The sequence below is a fragment of the Echinops telfairi genome, unplaced genomic scaffold, assembly GCF_000313985.2.
Source record: "Echinops telfairi isolate 266 unplaced genomic scaffold, ASM31398v2 ScPeMD7_29;HRSCAF=101, whole genome shotgun sequence".
NCBI lineage: Eukaryota > Metazoa > Chordata > Mammalia > Afrosoricida > Tenrecidae > Echinops > Echinops telfairi.
Window position 1 is genome coordinate 516,431 of NW_022103926.1, and position 21,112 is coordinate 537,542.

Genomic DNA, 21,112 nt, shown 5'->3' on the forward strand with positions numbered 1-21,112 from the left:
CCAATCTATAATGACCTCTTCTGACTCACAAACACATGAAAACACCAAACGCAGGACAATCACAGGCCAGTGAGTAGAAAATCTTTGGCTCCAACTGTGTTGTAAGCATCTCAGTGCTGGCAAGGGTTTCCATGTGGCTTCTCCAGCACCCAGGGCTGCATCTGGGAAGGTCCATGTGGCTTCTCCACAGGGACGTCTTGCAGGAAGTGAGCCTTGCCAGCTGAAGCAAGGGAGCTGCACCCTGGTCCAACCATCACAAAGCAAAAGACCCGAGAACTAGAAAGGCATGGCTCACTGAGCCATTTATCCCTCTGCCCTTCAATTAACACCACATGTTTTTATTGGCCAGGTTGGCACAATAAGCTAACTACTTTACTTGCCCACCATGGATGACCCTACTGGTATTTGAGATCCCAGTGTCATAGCTTCTAGAATCATAGCAACACACCTGCCACTGCCGTGTGGCCAACAGGAAGTCAGAGGGGGCGCTCTTGTGATAGCAAGGATGGGTTTGCTCTCTAAGAAAGCATAATCTGAATAGGGTAGGGGAAGGAGAGATTCTGGAGTGTAAGGGAACAAGGGAGCAGGTGGGAGAGAGGCAGTCGAGGAAGGACCTGGCATTTGTCAGGAAGCAGAGGGGAGCATGACTCGACTGGAGGGTTCAGGGAGCAAATTAGCAAGAAGTAGGGTAGACAGCCTCCTTCCATAGAGAGTCCTCCCCTTCAGCCCGCTAGAAACCTCCTCTTCCCTTCTTTCCAGGGATGAGCTGAGAAGCCTGTTCCAGGCTCGGGCCAAGCTGCCCCCTGTCTGCAGGGCCGTGGCAGGCATGGAGGGGACCTCCCAGCAGGCCTTGCAGCGGTGCTGCTCCGTGAGGAGAATCTTCGCCAGCAGCCTGGCTGCAGTGAGGAGAAGGGCCGCGTGTGCCCAGGTCAAACTGCAGATGGTGAGTGGGGCCCGTCCCCCCCAGTGAGGGACCTTCTCTGCTGTCCTGGGGGTGGGGCGGCCATGACCCCAAGTTCCACAGAAGAGCACTTGGAGGCTTGGAGGAGCGAAGACGTGACCAAGGTCACGCAGCTGAGAAGGGACTCAGGGCAAGCCACGGCCTGAGGAGACGTTACAAGGACCTCGCTAAGGAAGGCCATCCTACTTGCCTTGTTCTCCAGAGGGGCGTCTCAGAAGAGGGTGGCGGAGCCAGCCGGGCTGTGAATATACTGCCCGATTGGGGACACACGGCTCCCACCACCCATGAGATACTTCAGTCCGTCGGAGAGCACGCTCAGCTCTGAGGGTTAGACATAGCAGAGTTAATTTTGGGGGGCATCAATCAACCCCCTCAAGCATCTTACCTTGGAAAAGACCTCATCTCAGGTCTGGTGCTAATCCCAGCCCTTCAGCTGAGGGTCCTGGGTCCACCACATAGATTCTGTAGGTCTCAGTTTCCCCATCTGTGCCTGGAAGAAAAATGTACTCGAGCTCATTACTCAGGATTCAAGCGTAGGTTCTGTTTCTGCAGCTCTGCCTGGATTGTTCCAGTGTCCCGCCCCACCCCCTCCACTTGGGGAAGCACCCCCTTAGATCCTAGGTGGGGAGACCTTGATGGAGGATGCAGGACCATGATGCCAAGGCCAGGCTGAAGGGAGGATCAAGGCCATCTGTCCTGCTAAGACAGCTGGCCCTGACCTGTCTGCTCTTGCCCTAGGACGCACTGTTGAATGTGATCAGACGGTCCCAGTTACACTTCATCCACTGCCTAATGCCCCACCCCATGGTGGAGAAGAGGGCCAGGCTGGAGTCTCTGCCTTCACCCCAGGCTGGGGGAGACAAGACAGGTGTGCCCCTGGCCGCGGACATCCCAGCACTGCGGACCCAGCTGGCGGGCTTCCACATCCTAGAGGCACTGCGTCTGCACAGGGCAGGTAAGACGTGGGGGGAACAGAGCTCCAACCATCTTCCCAGTAGCCCTGCCAGAGAGATGCTGTAATGACCCCCATTTTACAGAGAGACAAAGAGGTGAAAGGGCTTCCTCAAGGTCCCACAGCTGGGGCAAGGCAGAGCCATGATTTGAACCCAGCTCCCTTTGGGTCCAAAGCGTCTGTTATGTCCCCAGATCACTTGTCCAGGAAGGTCAATTGGAAGGCCAGGGCTGCACCCTCCTCATCTTTTCTCCATGCAAGTGAGAAACCCTGGTGGCAGAGTGATTACAAGTTGGGGTGCTAGCTGTGAGGTCAGCCATTTGAGAGCACCAGCCCTCTGAGAGTGAAAGACGGAGCTTTCTGCTCCTCTACAGAATCGCAGTCTCAGAAACCCCCAGTGACAATTTTACCCTGCTCTATAGGGTCCCCCTGAGCTGAAATCCACTCGATACCGCTGAGTTTAGGGTAGTTTTTCCATGCAACTGTCTGGGCGCCTTCTATGCCCTTGGTCACTGGAGTCAGTTCTGGCTCATGATGATCCCATAAGTGACAGAGCAGAGCTACTTCATAAGCTCTTCTTAGCTGGCATCTTTTATGGAAAGTAGACCCCAGGCAGTGCCTCTGCAGTGCCACTGGGTGAGTTTGAATGCCCATCCTTCAAGCGAATAGTTGAGTGCAAACCATTTTTTCCCCACCCAAGGATGGAAGGTAGCACTTCCAATACGGGTACCATTTTGGTCTACAAAATGCTTACAGAGTGCTGTGGGAGGACCAAGTGGATACTGGTCCTCCAGATGATGCTGATATGATGTGCCATGTGCATACCTCACCCAGGGAGGCCGGGGATAGCAGATAGTTAGAGTGGGGGCCTCCTTACTCAGTGGAGGAATTGTGGGGATCCTAGAGAAGGTGACATCTTAATTGGTTCTGGAAACATCAGGAGAAGCTCATTTGGGGAGAAGGAGTGACGGTAGGCAGAGGGATCAGTGAGTTCAAAGGGAAGAAACAGATGTGAGAAGCGAGGTGTTTTCAGGGCATGAAGTTCGTTCAAAGTGAGTCACAAGTCATGGGCAATGAGGCTGGGGATTCCAGGAAGGGCCGTGAACGCTGCTTCTGGGTTTGACATTCCCATCATTCAGCTCCACCAATTGTCAGCCTAGTGTGCTTCTGTGATGCTGAAAACTATGCCCCCAGTATTTCACATACCAGCAGACTCACCCATGGTGGGCAGGCTTCCAAAGAGCTTCTAGACTAAGCCTAGACTGGGAAGAAGAAAGAGGTTATCCACTTTGTAAAAATGAGCCACTGAAAACTGTATGAGCAACCGCTGTACATTGTCTGATATAGTACCGGAGGATGAGCTCCTCAGGTTGGAAGCCCTCAAAATACGACCGGGGAAGAGCTCCTTCCTCAGAGAATTGCTGACAAGCTTCTGATCTCTCCCATTCATTGAAGAGCATCATCTTTTAGGAGCCCAGGGGTGGTGGCTTTTGGATATTAGGAACTACCTTCTCTGGTGCCCAAGCTTTGGGGACCTTCATTTGCTGATCTGGCACAGCTCAAAATGAGAAGAAATAGTTGCAAGGATGCATTAATGATCAGAACATGAAATGTAAGAAGTATATGTATCTATGAACATTGGAAGTGGTCAGAGATGAGTATTTTAGTGAGTGAGCTGAAATGGACGAACATTGTCCCTTTTGAATCAATCGTATGCTAAGAATACCAAGGCAAACTGGTGAGCATGGTAAAGCAAAGAGGAATGGCATTATCTTTGAGAATATTCCAGGTCTTTCCTGAAGTACAACACTGTCAGTCATAGGATGATCTCCACACATCTATAAGCGTGATCTTGGATATGAGAAAAAGAAGACCAGAGAAGAGTGGATGTATTGTAATAGATGCCTACAACAATAGGCTCAAATGGAACCATTGTGAGGATGGTTCAGGGCTGGGCAGACCTTAACTTTGTTGTCCAGAGGGTCGCTTTGAGTCAGAACTTTGAGTCACCTCACAAGAACAATGCAAGGAAGACCCATTAATAGGACTATTATTCAAATTTATGCTCCAACCACTATTACCCAAGTTGTAGAAATGGAAAAAAGCATTTTGTTTTACCAGCACCTGCAGTCAGAAATTGACCTCACATTCCTTGGATGTGTTGTCAAGAGGAGCCAGTCTCTGGAGAAGGACAGCATGCTTGGTCCTGGTCCTGGTTCATGAAGAAAGTAGAAGCCCCTCGATGAGATGGGTTGACTCAGTGACTCCAACAGTGGACCCAGGTCTCAACGGGACTATTGGGATGGTACAGGACAAGGCAGGGTCTTGTTCTGTCGTGCAGGGAGATTAAATGAAAAACCCCACGGCCCTTGAGCAGATGCAGACCCAGGAGGTCCCTCTGTGTGTCAGAGTGGAACTGTGCTCCACAGGCTGGCATCTCGGAAGCATATGGCCAGGCCTTTCTTCTGCAGTTCCTCTGTGTATATCCGTTGGGATTATCAGCTGAGTGCTTACCTGTTTGTGCCACCAGACCTTCTGTAATTGAAGGAATGGCATCTCCAGGTCTACCTTTTAGAAAGCAAGCAGGGACCTGGGGCTGGCACCAATAGTTCATCTTCACAGTTGAGTTTGATCTTAATCTCCCCCATTCCTTTCTACCACTGAGTCCTTAGGGACTGCCACATCAGTCCCCCTGGCTGTGAGGAAGTGCTGGACACAGCCATTCTCTTCCTGCAGCTGAGCAGGGTGAGGTGTCAGGACCAGGGGAGCATCTCAGGCTATGTCTCTGGGGTGACTGCCCCACCCCACCTGTGGCTGCTGCCTGGGCCTCCTCCCAGCCCATTAACAGTGGGACCCCAGGCAGGAGGCATTTGCCTGGGAACAGCTGAAAGCTGAGATGAATGGGACCCTTTCTCTCTCAAGCACCTCATTGATTTTCTCCTGCCTGGGTAGCCACAGGCAGAGGGAGACAGATAATGGGTGTGTGTGTTGTGGGGGGCAGGAGACTGGCAGATCGATTGTGGTTGGCTGCAGGCTTCCTGGCTCAGGGACCTTTTGAGCTTACTGTGTGCCCACTCAGCTTAGGGCAGCCTCACCACCTGGATGCAACCCCGCCCCTTCTGTTCTCAGCACAGCCCAACTTGGCCCAGGAAGCTTCCCAATTAAGTGAAAGGCTGATCACCCCAGGGTAAACCTTTCCTGACTAGGGCTAGTTCCTTTCTTGTTCATTCAGCTCCAAATCTCTCTCTCTCTTTCTCTCTCTCTCTCTGTCTCTCATTTGTATTGTGAATTAGGTGAAGGTTTACAGAGCAGATCATGGTTTTACCTTCAACAGCTCTTGTACATTCTGATTCAGATCCTCCATTGCCATCCCCTTAATGTACAATCAGGAGCCTTTGTGTCACTGGGCTGCTTACTGTAAGGTCAGCAGTTTGAAACTGCCAGCTGCTCTTAGGGAGAAAGATGAGGCTTTCTATTCCTGTCAAGAGCTTCCGTCTCAGAAACCCACACAGGCAGTTCCCTTCTGTCCTGTGGGGGTGCTTTGGGTCAGCATCAACACAATGGCCGAGAGCTTGACTTTGGTTAATGTTCCATCCCTTCTCCCACGTTCTCCCTCAGTTTCCTGTTTTCATGCCTCTTTCTTTCCTGACCTCTGTACTTGGTCCTGGGGTGAGTGCTGACCTTCGCTTCAATGGTTGATGATTCCAACTGGAGGAATAGTCCAGTTCTAGACCCGAAGGGAAGGGCCATAACCCCATCCAAGTCTCTCTTTCTCTCTCCCACAGACACACTAACGTGCAGTACATACGATTTTAAGCACTCACATATAGTGAATGTATATATGTGTTAAACACATGCACATATAATGAATGTGCATATATATATTTACAATTTTAAATACACACACATACAACTTTAAATACACACACTTATAAGGAGGATTCAAAAAGTTCATGGGAACACTGGGATTAAAAAATAAAGGAATATCTTTATGCCTCTTAAAATCCCCCTTTAAAACAGACAGATGGACAGACAGATAGTTAAGAGGCTATCATACAGAGCCCTGGTGATGACATAGTGCTTAAGTGCTCAATTGCTTACTCGAAGTATTGCCAGTGGAATCCACCCAGTGGCTGGGTGGGTGAAGGACCAAGGATCTACTTCCTTGGGACAACAAGACATTGCTACTATTTGCCGGCCCATGAGCCAGCTCCCAACTCATGGCCCATGTCTGACATTGTGATACCTGGCATTTTCTTTGGCTGACTTTTGGAAGTAGGTCTCCAGGCCTTTCTTACGAGTCTGTCTCAGTCTGAAGCTCTGCTGAAATCCACTCAGCATTACAGCAGTACTGCCCTCTCCCTCTCTTCCACTGACACTGGAAGAGAGGTGGTTGCCATAACTGAGGGGCATTGAATGGGAATTCCTCCAAGAAAAATTCAGCATTCTCTTCCGAATCACTGCCATGCCATCCAATGCAGTACCTCCTAGGTGCCACTGGAGGCACCCTTTGGACAAATTAAAAACTGAACTGAAAAACCAAACTTACTGCCATTGAGTCAGTGCTGACTCATAGAGACCCCCTGCGCGTTTCTGAGACTGTAACTGTTCACAGGAGTAGAATGTCCAGTCTTTCTTCCGTGAAGCTGCTGGTGGTTTCAACCTGCTAACCATGCTGATCACAGCCAACTGGTGACCACTCCACCACCAGGGGTCCCAAATTTAAAAACAAAAAAAACCCGCCGATGAGTTGATTCCAACAAATAGGGACCCTATAGGACAGGGTAGAACTGCCCCTGTGGGTTTCTGAGACTGTAACACTTTATGGGACTGGAAAGCCCCATCTTTCTCCTATGGAGCAGACAGTGGTTTTGAACTGCTGACCTTGTGGTTAGCATCTCAATGGTTAATCCACTCTGCCATTTTGATAAAGGAGCTTCTAGGATCAGGCGGGTCTGGGAAAATGGTGTTGATAGTTGATAGAGATCTTTCTGCGGGAGTCCTTATACTCAAGTGGGGCTGTACCGTGCCAGACTTTCAGGGGGCTCATGTTCTGGGTCGGATTTTCTGGGGGTGGTTATAAGGCTGATGGAATCAGGCCCCTTTGATAGCAATCAGGGACACCAAGCTTTCCAGAAGTAAATCCCCTCTGGACGTTCATAGCAAAGCCAGAGGTTTAGGATGGGGATGCCGTGCCTACAGGGCCAGGGCAGCTCACAGCATCTCCTCGGCAGACTCCTTGTTCTTCCCCTCCCCACTGACCTGCCAGGATACGCCGACCACATGGGCTTCACGAAGTTCCGCCGGCGCTTCCAGGTCCTGGACCCTCCTCTCAGGAAGACGTTCATGTCCAGCTCAGAGGGCCTGGATGAGAAGAAGGTATGTGGAGTTGGGCGAGGGCGGGGGGTGGGGGAGAAGGAGGCAGAAGGCCTGGCTTTGTGGATGTCCACCTGATGATGGGAGGTCCATGGGATCGTCCTAGGGGCAATCTAATTGCTGGATCATGTGGGCAATGCTGAGGTTAGCCCCAGGTTTGACCCAGACTCCCTGTCTTTACCATGTCCCTTAACACTCACTGACGTTGAGTTGCTGCTGACTCGTTGTGACCCTTTCAGACAGACGGGAACGGCCTCTGTGGGCTCTGAGACTGTGACTCTTCACAGGAGTAGAGTGCCTCGTCTTTCTGCCATGGAGCAACAGGTGGTTTGGAACTGCCAACTTATGGTTAGCAGCCCAATGCAGTACCGGCCCACCCCCTCCCCCACCCGAAACCTGTGTAAAGTCTCACAAGAGCTCACTGCCATCGAGTCAATGCCGACTCACAGCCACCCTAAAAGACAGGTGAGAACTGCCTTTGGGGGTTTCTGAGACGGTAACTCTTTGCTGGAGCAGACAGCGTTGTCTTTCTCCCGAGGAGCGGCTGGTGGTTTCAAACAGCCAACCTTGCAGTTAGCAGCCCAACATCTGACCCACTACATCCCCAGGGCTCCCCTCCTCCACTCCCACTCTCCCAGACTCCCCTCCTCCACTCCCACTCTCCCAGACTCTTCAGGACCTGTGGTCATCTTGATACTGGAATCTTGGCTCCAGCGTGTTTGCCTCCACCCCATCGCCTTGCGTGATTTTATTTTACTAAAGCTTTGTTACTGTGATTCAGGTGGAGGTTTATAGTGCTTGATTGTTTGCCAGTCAATGATTCCCACACCTTGGTTTTGTGACACTGCCAGCCACAGTGCAACTGTGTTCTCCCTGCCTCTTCCCTGTGCTTCCCACTGCCCTCTCTCCTGCTTTCCCATCCCTTCCTGCCTTCTGAGCTGTGTCTGATGGGAGAGTGCTGCCCTTCGGATCGCCTGGGCTTCATGGCTTTCAGGCACTTGGTACCTCCTCGCTGGAATACTGTTCACCCCATGGGCTGAAAGCTGGGCCATGGTGGGGTGTTTAGTTCTAGACCGGAAGAGTGCCATAGTTCCTGCCCTCAGACAGTTCTCCATCAGACCTGTGAGACTGCTCTTTGGAATGAGTTTTGAGTTTTGTTCCACATTTTTCTCTCCCTCTCCCTCTCCCCTCCATCTCCTATTGGGAGTCCTTTCAGAGCACTCAGCAGCGGTTGCGGGGCACCATCTAGTTCTGCTCATCAGGGGGTGAACATCATGGAGTTTTGATGGTCCCGTATGCATTTATTGCTATCTGGAATTATTTAGATGCCCTGTGGTTCTAAGGAGCCCTGGTGGCATAGTGGTTACTGGTTGGGCGTTGGTGAACCTCAAGGTCAGCAGTTCAAAACCACCAGCCTCTCTGAGGTAGAAAGACGAGGCTTTCTACTCCCCAAAAGAATTACAGTCTTAGAACCTCACAGGGACAGTTTCTACCCTGCCCATGAGCTGGAGTGAACTTGATGGCAATGAGTTTGGTTTTTTTGAGTTTTATTGGGGTTTTTTGGCTCATAGTGAGTACTCCAATTTTTTTGGAATGAATTTATACAGTGAATCTTCATAGTCATCTGACTTTCTGCTCGGATTTCCTTTATCCAACTCTACTAGAAGTTCCTGGAGGCCAGGCAGCCTGCCTAGGGATGAACCCTCACCATGTGTTTCTATGGCAGATGTCCACAGCATTTCAGTGGCCCTTGGGACAATTCAAAGTCCCATTTCACCCACTTCCAAAATGAGAGCCAGTGGGAAAGCACATTTTCCCACCTAGAAATAAGATGACAGAGGCTCCTGGAGATGAAGCGACTTCCCGGGAGTCACACAGCTAGGTGGTCATGCTGCAGCTGGCCGCTGGTGGAATGAGCACAGACCCAGGCTTACATGGCCCGAATGTGACTCCCAGCTGGAGCAAGTCCTTTCACCACTCAGCCTCAGTTTCCTCACCTGGAACGTGGGGATGGAGCCAATTACTTGCCTTGCTGATAACATTTAATAAAAGCATCGGTGTGCTTGACCCAAAGCCTGGCCGATAGGAAGGCCTCAGTGTATATTTGATACTGTCAGCTACATCCGGAGAACTGGTGACATAGGGAGTTACATGTTCTACTGCTAACCGCAAGATCAGCAGTTTGAAACCACCAGCCACTCCAAGGGAGAGAGACAAAGATTTCTACTGCCCTAAAGAGTTACAGTCTCAGAAATCCCCAGGGGCGGTCCTACCCTGTCCTGTAGGGTCACTGCAAGTCAGCATGGACATCATCTGTATCATCAGCACAAGCACCAGCATCAGCACCTATTAAGGCCAGGGTGAGGGACTCCATCTTCCGAACCCGGTTGAGATGTTACCCCCAGGACCACGTGCCTGAGAAAGCTCCCACCATAATCCTCTCTTTCTGTCTCAGTCACGTGGGGTCTGGAAGAGCAAACAGGAGCACAGATCCTAGATCCCCTCCTTGCTGCCTTCTGCAGCAGTGTCCGGTTGGCAACGTCCAGTCTGACCTTCCTGACCCGGTGTGGTCATGGTGGTGGCCATCAGCTTGAACTGGGATAGTGCAAGGTTATCCTGACTCTAGCAGTAACTTCCTAGCTTTGGGAGTCAAAGTACTGGGGGGTGGGGGAGGCAGGTTTAGTGCCCATTTTCATTTGAGGGTCCCTTATCCTCGGCTCCTCCCCTCCCCAAATTCATTCACTCGCTGAGGGTCTGGGGCGGGGACAGATGGCCCTGCAGCTGCAAATAGTGCTGGAGGGGGGAGGCCGTTCTCCCGTGGGGCCGTGGGTGCAGCATATGGGACTGTTTCTATTCTGGACGACTCAGCAGCTCTCAGCTGCAACCAAATCGAAACCGCCTCCCTCCACGCTGGAGGCCTTGGGAAAATGGAAAATTACCAGCGGCCTGGACTCGGTCAGGCATCTTTGCCTCTGCAGATGCCTTTTCTTTCTTTGCTCTTTCATTTGTGGCAGCATAGAATTTGGGGAGCCACTGGAGCCAACACCACCCTGTCTCTCAGGGAAAGCACATTTTACACACACACACACACACACACACACACACCCTGATACATATTCATTTGCCAGGCAATGTGATGTACTCTGAATTAAACATGAGCATGTGCTTGGATGGGCTGCTGGCCCCTGTATGCAGAGCAGTTAAGCCCTCCAGGATTTGATTGGACAAATCTGACAGCTAGACAAGGTCAGGATGCTATGGGCACTCCGCAGAGGTGACGCGTTGTCCTGGGCACAGAAGGGGCCTTTGCCAGTGATGTCCTCTGTATGGTTAACACGCAGCACCTACCCCAAGCCCCACCCACCACCCCCAAGTCAGTTCTCCTCTTACAGGCTTTGGAGGACAGAGCAGGTCTCGTCCCTGGGGTTTCCGAGGCCATTCATCCTTTTAGGAGCAGCCAGCCTCCCCTTTCTCCCATGGAACAGCTAGTGGGTTTGAACTGATGAACTTGCAATTGCAGCCCAAAAGGTAACCCACCAGGGGCCCCAAACATAAGCTTTTTGTGTGTGTGCCCAGGTGAAATGTTTCAATAAGTGGGATACCTGCTGGATATTTTGTGTTCTCGAGACAACAATATCCGCTGCCCACTGTCTTAGGCTGGGTTGTCTAGGGAAACAAACCAGTGACTTTCGTCTATGTACAAGAAAGACCTTTATATGAATAAACAAGTGTACTGGGGCCCATTGGCGGGGTGGATGGTTGATTATTTTCAATAGGATCATCTGGAAAGGATGGTGAATACGGTGTGTGGAATTGTACTGATGAACCAAGCAAATTCGCTCTAGTTTGAAACATTTCTATTTATTTATTACTTCAGGTTGTTTTCTTTTTCTTTTTTTTTACATTGTTAGGTGAGTGGGACCTGAGACAGAGAAACCCTGAAACAAAGAGGGACTGAGCAGATGATTTTTAATATGTCCTTTTATTTCTTTAACATAGAGATCTTTATCTGTTCTTTGCCATTATTCTTGTTAGACTTGGGACTATTTGTCTGTGGGGTTTTTTGGTGTTATTCTATACATGAAATTCAGGGTAGGCAAAATTACAGAGACAGTGACTGGGGCTGATGGTTCCTGAGGAGCATGGGAGGGGGCAAAAGGGGAGAGGAGCGGGGAGCCAACAATAAGGGTACAAGAGAATAGTGTGTGTTCTAAATTTGACGGCAAAGAGTGTGCAGCTTCTCTTGATGTCTCTGAACAATTAAATTGTATCTGAGAGGAATTATTGAAATGAGAATGATGGGTAAACATCACTGTTGGGTGGGAGGAAATATATATATATATATATATACTTATATATATGCATATGTAATAAAGGCTTCTACTTAAATCTTGCCTCAGTACAATAACAATTTGTTCTAACAATGTATGATACTGGTATGATACTCACCTTCCTAACATGCTCGTTGAAGACAAAATGGGTGCAGAAGCAAATGTGGTGAACAAAGCTGATGGTGCCTGGCTATTAAAAGATATAGCATCTGGGGTCTTTAAGGCATGTAAGTAAGCAAGCAGTCATCTAGCAGGGAAGCCACAAAGTCTACATGGAAGAAGCACACCAGCTTGTTGGCAGAGGTATGAGGAGCTCAAAAGCACGCAACTGATTCAGTGTGAAGGGGCATGGATACAATAGGAAACCTAAGTTCATCTGCAAAGTAATTGTATAGTCCCTCTCAGAAGGGCCACATGAAATGGATGATAAATCCAGGGTGCAGTATGGCATTGATGAACCACATAAATATCCTCTAGTTCCTCAATATTTCCTCCCCTTACTATTAAGGTATTTATTTGTTTTACTCCATTAATCATGTTAGATTCATATATGTAAGATTGTTTGGTGCATGAAAGTTAAGACAGATAATCCTTCAGAAACAGTAATAGGAGTAATGGTTCCCTGAGGGTACAGGAAGAGGGTGGGGCAGGAGGGATGGGGAGGATGAGGAGCTAATAGCATCAATGATTGTATAATTTGAGGGGACCGTACAACAGAATTGTAGGTGAATGGATAAATAGGATGGTGTAAGATACATGAACAAAACTTCAGTTGTTACAAAAAAAAATAAGTCATCGAAGAAGTTATAGAATACGAACCAGAAAGTAGAGTAAATTGGTCATGTTTTTAAGGGGTCAAGCAGTTGAGTTTGTGAAGATGCAATAAATTGTAGGCTACAAACTCAAAAAAGAAAGAAAGAAAAAGAAATTTACATCAAGAAGGTGCCCCCACCCCAGCCCAACGCAAGTCCATAGGTGCAATGCTAACCAGGGCCCTCTTCAGTCTCACAGAGCTGCAGCCGGATGACGCAGAAAGATGAAGCGTGGAGCAGGGAGACCACAGGCCAGTGGGCACAGAGTCTCAAGGGTCAGCTTTCAGGGTGCAGGCACCCATAGGAGACTGCCCCTGGAGGCAGATACAGCCCTAGCAAGGAGGAAGGCCAAGGTGAGAGTGGAGAGAGAGAGATCCATCCCAGTTTCTCCCTTATAAAAAGCCCACAAGGAGACACCATCAGGCTGTGACCTGATTGACAGGTTCGACTCCAGCGCTCCACAGTTTCAAGTTGACATAAGATCTGACTGCCCCACTTTACAGAAGTTCCATGCCCACCGCACATTCACATGGCGAGGGCACAGTCCTGAGCGGGACAGTCCTCAAAAGACAAGGTCTTGTCACCCTGGGTAGAACTGCCCCTGGGGGCTGCGGAGACTGTAGCTCTTTGCAGGAGTAGAAAGCTTCATCTTTCTCGTAAGTCAGTGGCTGGGAGGGAGGAGCTGTTAACACCGTGATTCTGAAGTTACACTCAGAAACCGTGTTGTGATGGTAGTTGTTAGGTGCTGTTGGGTTGGTTCTGACCCCAAGTGACCCTGTAAATAATAGGATGAAACACTGCCCTGTCCTGGGCCATCCTTACAATTCTTGTTAAACTTGAACCCATTTTTGGAGCCAGTAGGTTAACTTACCTCACCGACACTTCCTGGGCTCCTTAACCCTAACCCAGGAATTTATATGTAGTCAATGACCAACACATGTTAGACATTGTGATTCTGTGGTCAAAATTAGTCATCTTGTCTTCGATGGTTCTTCGTGCCCCTTTTCTAAAATGAAAGTCTTTCTATTGCTTTAAAAACCTCACACGTAGTCACAGATCAAAATCATCCAGCAGATGTGTCAATGATCCTCTCTCAGGTTTGAGGATACAGTGAACCCTCGTTTATCACGGTTAACCGGTTCTAGACCCTACCGTGATAAATGAAATTCCGCGAAGTAGGATTCCTTATTTGTAAATCAAATATTTTCGTAGTTAGAGCATAGAGGACATGAAAAAACACCCTTTAGTCACCATTACACTCGAATCACCCAATTTATTAAATGAAAAAGGGAAAATACAGTAAAACATTTTGGACGTTACAATTATCATTTATTATTTATTATATTATTTATGGCATCTAGTTTACAGTATTACATATTTCACATACAGTATTATTATACATAGTTCTTACAAATACTGTAATCAATAGCCTATGAAATGACTTAAGGGATGTACTCTACAGATGGGTCGCCGTCTTTTTCCTCTGAAGGAGCGGGTGTAGGCAGTGGGTGCTGTTACGCAAAAACCGCGATAGAGTGAAGCCGCAGAAGTCGAAGCGCAAAGTGGCGAGGGTTCACTGTATTACAAAAGGAAGCTGTTGTGAACATTTGCATATAAGCCTTGGTGGGGACATATGTTTCCATTTTCCTTGGATGGGTGGAAAAATTCAAACCAAACTCACTGATATCAAGTTGATGCTGACTCCTAATGACCCTATAGTACCGATACACTGCCCATGTGGGCTTTTGCGGCTCTACTTCTTTACTGGATAAGAAAGCCTTGTCTTTCTTCCTCAGAGAGACTGGTGGTTTCAAACTATGGGCTTTACAGTTAGCAGCCCAATGCATAACCACTACGCCACCAGCGCACACTGGATGGATGGAGAGGAGTGTAATTGCCAAATGGGTTGCCTGCACGGCTGCCCCAACTTACATCCTCATGAGCAATGTATGATGCAGGGTGGTTAGGCTTGGTAGCATGTAGTTTGGACATATTATTAGGAGAGACCAGTTCCTGGAAAAGGACATCATGCTTGGTCAAGTAGAAGGATTGACAGAGTAGCGACAACAATGAGCTCAAACATAAGAACAGTTGTGAGGATGGTGCAGGACCTGTGGTGGGGGTGGGGGGTGTTTCTTTCTGTTATACATAGGATCACAATGAGTCAGTACCAACTCAAAGGCACCTAACAACTTAACAACAACAACAATGTTCCTTTACTTTTCATTGCCTTTTAAATGGCTATTCTTGCCATTATGTCATGTGCCTGTTAACTGTTAGTGTAGACCCAACCCAGATGCATCACGTTGATGTTGACTCACAGCAACCCTACAGGACAGAGTAGAACTGCCCCTGGGGGGTTCTAAGACTGTAACTCTTTAAGGGAGGAGAAAGCCCATCTCTGCCCCATTTGTATAGAGGGATAAACCAACAAGGATAACTACCAGGATTCCAGTCCATCCAGACACCAGTTGATTCCAAACAAAACACGTTGAAGCTTGTCTCTATGATCAGTGGATGGTTATAGATGAATTCTCTCAGGAATACACTTGTCAGTGTCTCATGATGGTGCCTTGAAAAAAAGTTCAATCCAAACAGAGACTCTTGAAGGGGACCTGCGGGGCCAGTTAAACTCAAAGCACAGAGGTCAGCTCGAAGGTTGTGGCAATTATTTTTGAAGATTCCCAAGAGGTCCTCTCGATAGATGATCAGGAGGGCTTATTAGGAAGTGTTCAGAAAGCTGGATTGGTGAGCAGAAGGTCGGGAAAGTCACACTGAGGGTTTTTCCCCCCTTTTTTCATGACAGTGCACCTGCTCCTTCTACTAGGGTAGCAAGGATGGTCCCGTGAGAATCTCACCGGGAAAACTGACCTCACCCATCCTTCATGCTTCCTTTAGTTCCTAAAATTCCAAGGACATTTCTGAGGAACACAATTTGGACCCCTCCAGGATGACAAAAAGGTGACCGGGTGGAGTAGTGGGCGAACCATAAGGTCTGAGGTTCCAACTCACCAGCCGTTCCTTGGGAGAAAGATGAGGCTGTCTACTCCTGTAATGATTTAGAGTCTCAGAAACCCACGGATGCCGTAGTTCTCCCCTGCCCTACCGGGTTTCTAGGAGTTGGGATTAACTGCTGTGGCAGTGAGTTTGCTATTGGAGGAGACCAAAATAGGTGTTTTGGCACGGTGTAAATTGAAGAGCGCAGAATCTTTGGAAGAACGATTCCCCCACTGCCATCATTGTGACCCCACAGGACAGAGGACAGCATTTCCAAGGAGTCCAAACCCCTACATCTTTACCGACAGCCCCATCTTTCTCCTGATAACCCATTGGTGAGTTCAGATTCGTAGCCGAATGCTTAAATCATTGTGCCATCAGTGATCCTGGGGAAGGATTAAAGAGCTGGAATCACTGCTTTCAGAAGTAGTATATTTCTCTACTATAGAGACAGTAACTGGATTATCATTGCCTAGGGGCTGGAATGTGAGGATGGGGAAATGGGGAGCGAACAACAATGAGGACAAGAAGAAAATGTTCTGAAATGGATTGTGGGGATGACTGCACAGACGCTCTGGGGATGTAGTGGTTAGACATCGGGCTGCTAACAAAAAGGTCAGCAGTTTGAAACCACCAGCTGCTTGGCGGGAGAAAGATGAGACTTGATCCTCCTGTAAAGAGTTACAGTTTCAGAAACTCACAGGGGCAGTTCTACCGTGTCCTATAGGATCACTATGGGTTGGCATTGACTCCATGGCAGTATTTTTAAAAATTTATTAATTCATTTTCTGTTGTCTCTTGTGCTTCTTCTATGTTATCTTTTGTGTAATCTAAGTGTTTTCCATGAACCATTTTCATTTGATCTCATCCCCGCTCCTAGTGGTTGGTCTACAGACTACAATATGCATATTAATTTATTAAAATATTTTATATTAATAGTAACTTAATTCTGTTAAAGCATACACTATTTGCATCAATGCCATTGTAGTAATACCCGAGGGTACTTCAAATATTTGTGGAAAAATTCCATTATCTTTTTACTTCATCTTCCCATGAACTTTATGAAGCCCCTCATATATACAGTGATACCTCAGTTGTTGAACTCAATTCGTTCCAAAGTCACATTTGAACACCAAAAAGTTTGAAAACAACATAGGTTTCCCATATGAAATCATGGAAAAACAAATAATTTGTTCTGAGGCCCCAAAATTACACTTATAAATTTATTTTTTCCCCAGATTTTAGCACAGTTACCAGCCCTGGGTTGTGGAAACAGCCCCTAAAACATCTAAACACAATAAATACAGTACATTAAATATCAAAACATATTACAGTAAACAAATTTATGATATTTGGTGCAAATAAAGCATACCCAAAATCCCAATGAAGAATATTGTAATGCACTGACATAAGCACTGTATGTTGTCTGGAGAGAGCGGGGCTGAGACTGAAGCGTAGTCACTCCTTTGTGTCCTGGCTCAGACAGGTTTTTGAAGTCAGAGTTTTGATTTGACTATAGAACAAAGTTAAAAAACACCGAGTAGATTTTTTTTTTTAATTTGGCTGTTTGTGTAGTGGAAACTTTGAGCTTGGAACCTTTTGGCAATCGAGGTCTCACTGAATATTTATGACATCTACGTATGTCACTAGGCCAACAGCATAGCTGTGTACTTTTTCTTTTATTTACTTGAAGTTTTTAAAAATTAGTTAGTGAAAGAGAAAAGGAAAATAGTTCATATGTAATCTCTCATGCTAATTACCTCGGATGACTTTTTCCTCATGCTCTTTATTTCTTCAAGTAATTGAATTACCTCTGTAGCATGAGTTTGGGACCCATAGGATCTGCTTTTACATTTTCTATAAGCTAGATTTTTTTATCCCTGGTGGCCTAGTGTCTAAGTGTTGGGGCTGCTAACTACAAGGTCAGCAGTTTGAAACTGCCAGGTTCTCCTGGGGAGAAAGATGAGCTTTTACTACTTCTTTAGAGATTTACAGTCTTGGAAACCCACAGGGCCATTCTATGCTTCCCTTTAGGGTTGATATGAGTTAGAAATTGACTCAATGGCAGTGGGTACATGACAAGACAGATTTAATAGCAATACATTTTCCTGCTTTTTATTTGAGAAAATAAAATATCCAATATTTTATTTTATTGTTATATGTAAAGCACAACCAATTCTTGTGGAAAAAACAGTAAAGAAATAAAATATAGTACATTGGGTGTATCTACTGTGAAAACCCTCTTTAACATGTTCAAAAGCAAAGTTGTCATTTTAATGACTATGGTGGTCCTGAACCAAGTCATGGTATTTTTGGTTGCCTCATACACTTGCAAAAGCGGGACCATGAATAAGGAAGACCACAGAAGAGTCAGTGCACTTGAGTTATGGTACCAGGGAAGAACATTGACTAGTCCATGGATTCTCAGAAGAATGAACAAATCTATGTTGGGATAAGCATACATGTGAGGATGGTGAGACTTCACTTCATATCCTTTGGGTGTGTTGTGGTAGATCAGTCCTTGGTAAAGCAGAGTGTTAGTAAAAAGAGCAAGACCCTCAATGAGTTAGATGGACGCATAGCTACATGAAAGGACTTGAACATCACACTTGTGAGAATGGTGCAAGACGGGGCAATGATACGTAGGTTCGCTATGAGACGGAACCAACTAGATAGCACCTACAACAGGCTCAAAAGCAGACAGACAATTGTGTTTCTTTGGATTGAAATAGCCAGCAGTTTGCTCACAAAAGTGGCATTCCCTCCTGAGATGGAGCAATTCTGATACATGGAATAGCTGATTTCAAAAAGGCATGGGATGTGGAATTTTGTTCTGTCCTCTGGATCCTTGCCCTGTCTCATTAACAGCTGGCTGCCAGACAATGATCATATTATTACATTGAATGAAATGAAATCTCGGCTATGTGACCAGACAAATGACATTTTCCTTTGCTTCCATCTAATAGTAATATTGACTGCTAGAACAGCAATAGCAATGAAGTGAAAAGTCATCTACCACGTCCTTTTTCATATATTTCAACGGATCCTCCTGATAGCCGTATTGCCCAGGGAGGGAAGAGCATCATATTTTACAGGTGAGGAAAATGAGAGTCAGAGCATCATTCAGTACCTGAAATCACCTACAGAACCTCCCATGTGTAACTGTGCTTCCTCACCTATTCAAAAATCAGACTTTCTGGAATCACGTTGATGCTGATTCACAGAAACCCTATAGGACAGACTGGAATGGCCTCATAGGATTTCCAAGGCTGTCCATCTTCACGGGAGCAGAGAGCCTTATTTTCCTTCCACAGCATGGCTGGTGGGTTTGAATCATCAACCTTGCAGATAGCAGCCCGATGCTTAGTCCAATGTTCATTCAGCATTCCTTTTCTTATCTTTAAAGTGCAGTGAATAAACTAAACCAAATTCACTGCCGTCTCATCCACCCCAACTCGTAGCATCTCTAAAGGACAGCATAGAACTGCCCCTGTGGGTTTCTGAGACTGTCACTCTTTAAGGGAGTAGAAAGTCTCATCATTTATCTGCAGCGAGGTTGGTAGTCTCAAACTGCTGACCTTGTGATTAGCAGCCCGGCGTGTAACCATTACACCACAGGACATGGTACATCTGTGTAGAGCCTAACATTCTACAGTCTTCATTATCATCTTCTTTTTTTTAAAAATGAGAAGTGTGGTTCCTGGGCTCATCTTTTTACCCTGCCTTTCTCAGCCTGGTGTGGGGTACCACCTCTTCTGCTCTCCCCTTCACTCGATACTGCCCTTTGGATCTCAGTGGTTGATGATTCTCAGGTGTGCACACCTTCCTAGAGTTATTGTTCCCCTTACAGACCTGCCTATTGTTTGAATGAGAATTGAGCATCAGGGGTGAGTGCTACTCCTAGACTGGAGGGTGACTGAGGGCCATTGGCTTAGGGATTCCACCAATCTCTATCCAACCAATATATTAGGTATTTCTTATGATTTTGAATTTTGTCCCACTCTGTTCTCCTGCCCATTGTAGGACCTTTTCATGTTTTCCCTTTCAGAGCAATTGGTATTCTTGCCCACACAGCAGTGGTAAGAAAATAACGTTATAGGAAACCAAGGAGGTAGAAGAGGATCCTCAGCTATTGGTGTGCCAGTTGACAGTGTCTGAAGCAGCCTTGGAGGTCTAGTGGGCTATGCATTGAGCTACTAACCATAAAGTCAGCACTTCAAATCCATCTACTCCATAGGAGAAAGATGAGGCTTTCTACTCCTGTAAAGAGTTAGTCTCAGAAATGCACAGGGGCAGTTCTACCCTGTTCTGTAGGGTCTCAGTGAGTCAGCATCGACTCCATGGCATGTGCAAGGGGAATCCAGCCCCTAGCACATCATTACGAGTCCATCAGGTGCAATTGTACAGCAAAAATAAGTAAAGATTATAGTAAAGTCATAGAGAGCATGAGAGATAGAGGAGAGATTGAAATAATGGAGTCGGGCATAATTCATGGTAGCAGTGCTCACCTCAGCCCTGCTTGGTGGTCTATGTGGAGAGAGAGGGAAGGGAAGGAGGACCAGGGGAAAGGGAACTGGGGAGGAGAGGGAGCCGACGAGAGGTCAAGTGAGTTGCCGAGAGAGAGGGAGCCCTCTCTATTGCTAACCCAGGCCTATATACCTTTGGGGGCATGCAAGCCCACTAATAACAGGTAAAGACATACGTCATGGGAATGGGTTGCACTATAGGTTATACAGCAATGAGAGGAGATGGCCTAGGGACATACATGCAATAGGAAGAGGAGGGGTTGGGGATATACATGTGACAAGATGGGAGGATCCTAGATACAGGATGGCAGCCTAACTTTCGATATCAAGAGCTGGTTTGACCTGTTCCCTGGATCTCCGTAGGAACCATTATCAGTAGAGTGTGAACCCCACCTACAGGAACCAAGCTAATGGTCGCAAGCCTCAGGGAGAAGTAGTCCATTATCCCCAGCAGCAGGGAGCAGGCCCACCCTGTGGTGGGGCAAGACAGCAGTCTGGCAGCTGATTTGCAAAGGAAATAACTTTTACCATTAGCTGCAAGCAGTGTCCTGAGTCTAACATATTTGGGGGAGAGGACTTGGGAGAAATCTTTCTGTTTCCCATAGGCATGAGTTTGGTTTGGGGGAAACATGCAAGAAATGGAAGCTGCCTTCCACATTTTGCACCATCTCTGGCAGATCTGAGCCCAAACAGAACTAGTTGTGGGGTACACCAGCTTTTCATAATTTCTAGTGCCCACTGAGGGCTTCCTGGAAGCCAGGTGCTGTAGGAGACTTTAAGACCTCAGAACTTTTTTAATCCAGTGCTATTATTGTCCCCAGCTTTCTGACAAGGAGCTTCAGGCTCAGCAAAAAGAAGTGCTTAGCTGAGATTGCTCAATTTATTAATGGTCACACCAAGCTCTGAGCCCCACCCACCCACAGATGTCTACCTGGGGCTTTAAACTCCAAGGAGATTTAGGGAAGAAAAAAAAAATCCATTGCTTGTAAGTCCAATTTTCCCTTTAATAATCCATCTTGTTTTCAGCCGATTTTTATCTTGTTGTCTTCTGGTGCAGAGAGAAGAGATGTTATAGCCTAGCTGTATTGATTTTATGCACTCTGCTGCCGACAACTCCCTTAGAATACTTTGGCCTGAAATGTAGTACAGTGAACCCT

General features: G+C 47.1%; 1 protein-coding gene across 1 annotated transcript in view; it reads left to right on the forward strand.

The window, feature by feature from the left end:
• MYO18B (myosin XVIIIB) overlaps positions 1-21,112 on the forward strand; it is a 307,510-nt gene that overhangs the window by 102,148 nt on the left and 184,250 nt on the right. The window contains exons 19-21 of the mRNA XM_045289537.1: positions 760-943; positions 1,700-1,916; positions 7,183-7,292. Of these exons, the coding sequence (XP_045145472.1) occupies positions 760-943; positions 1,700-1,916; positions 7,183-7,292 (511 nt within the window). The remainder of the gene's footprint in view (positions 1-759; positions 944-1,699; positions 1,917-7,182; positions 7,293-21,112) is intronic.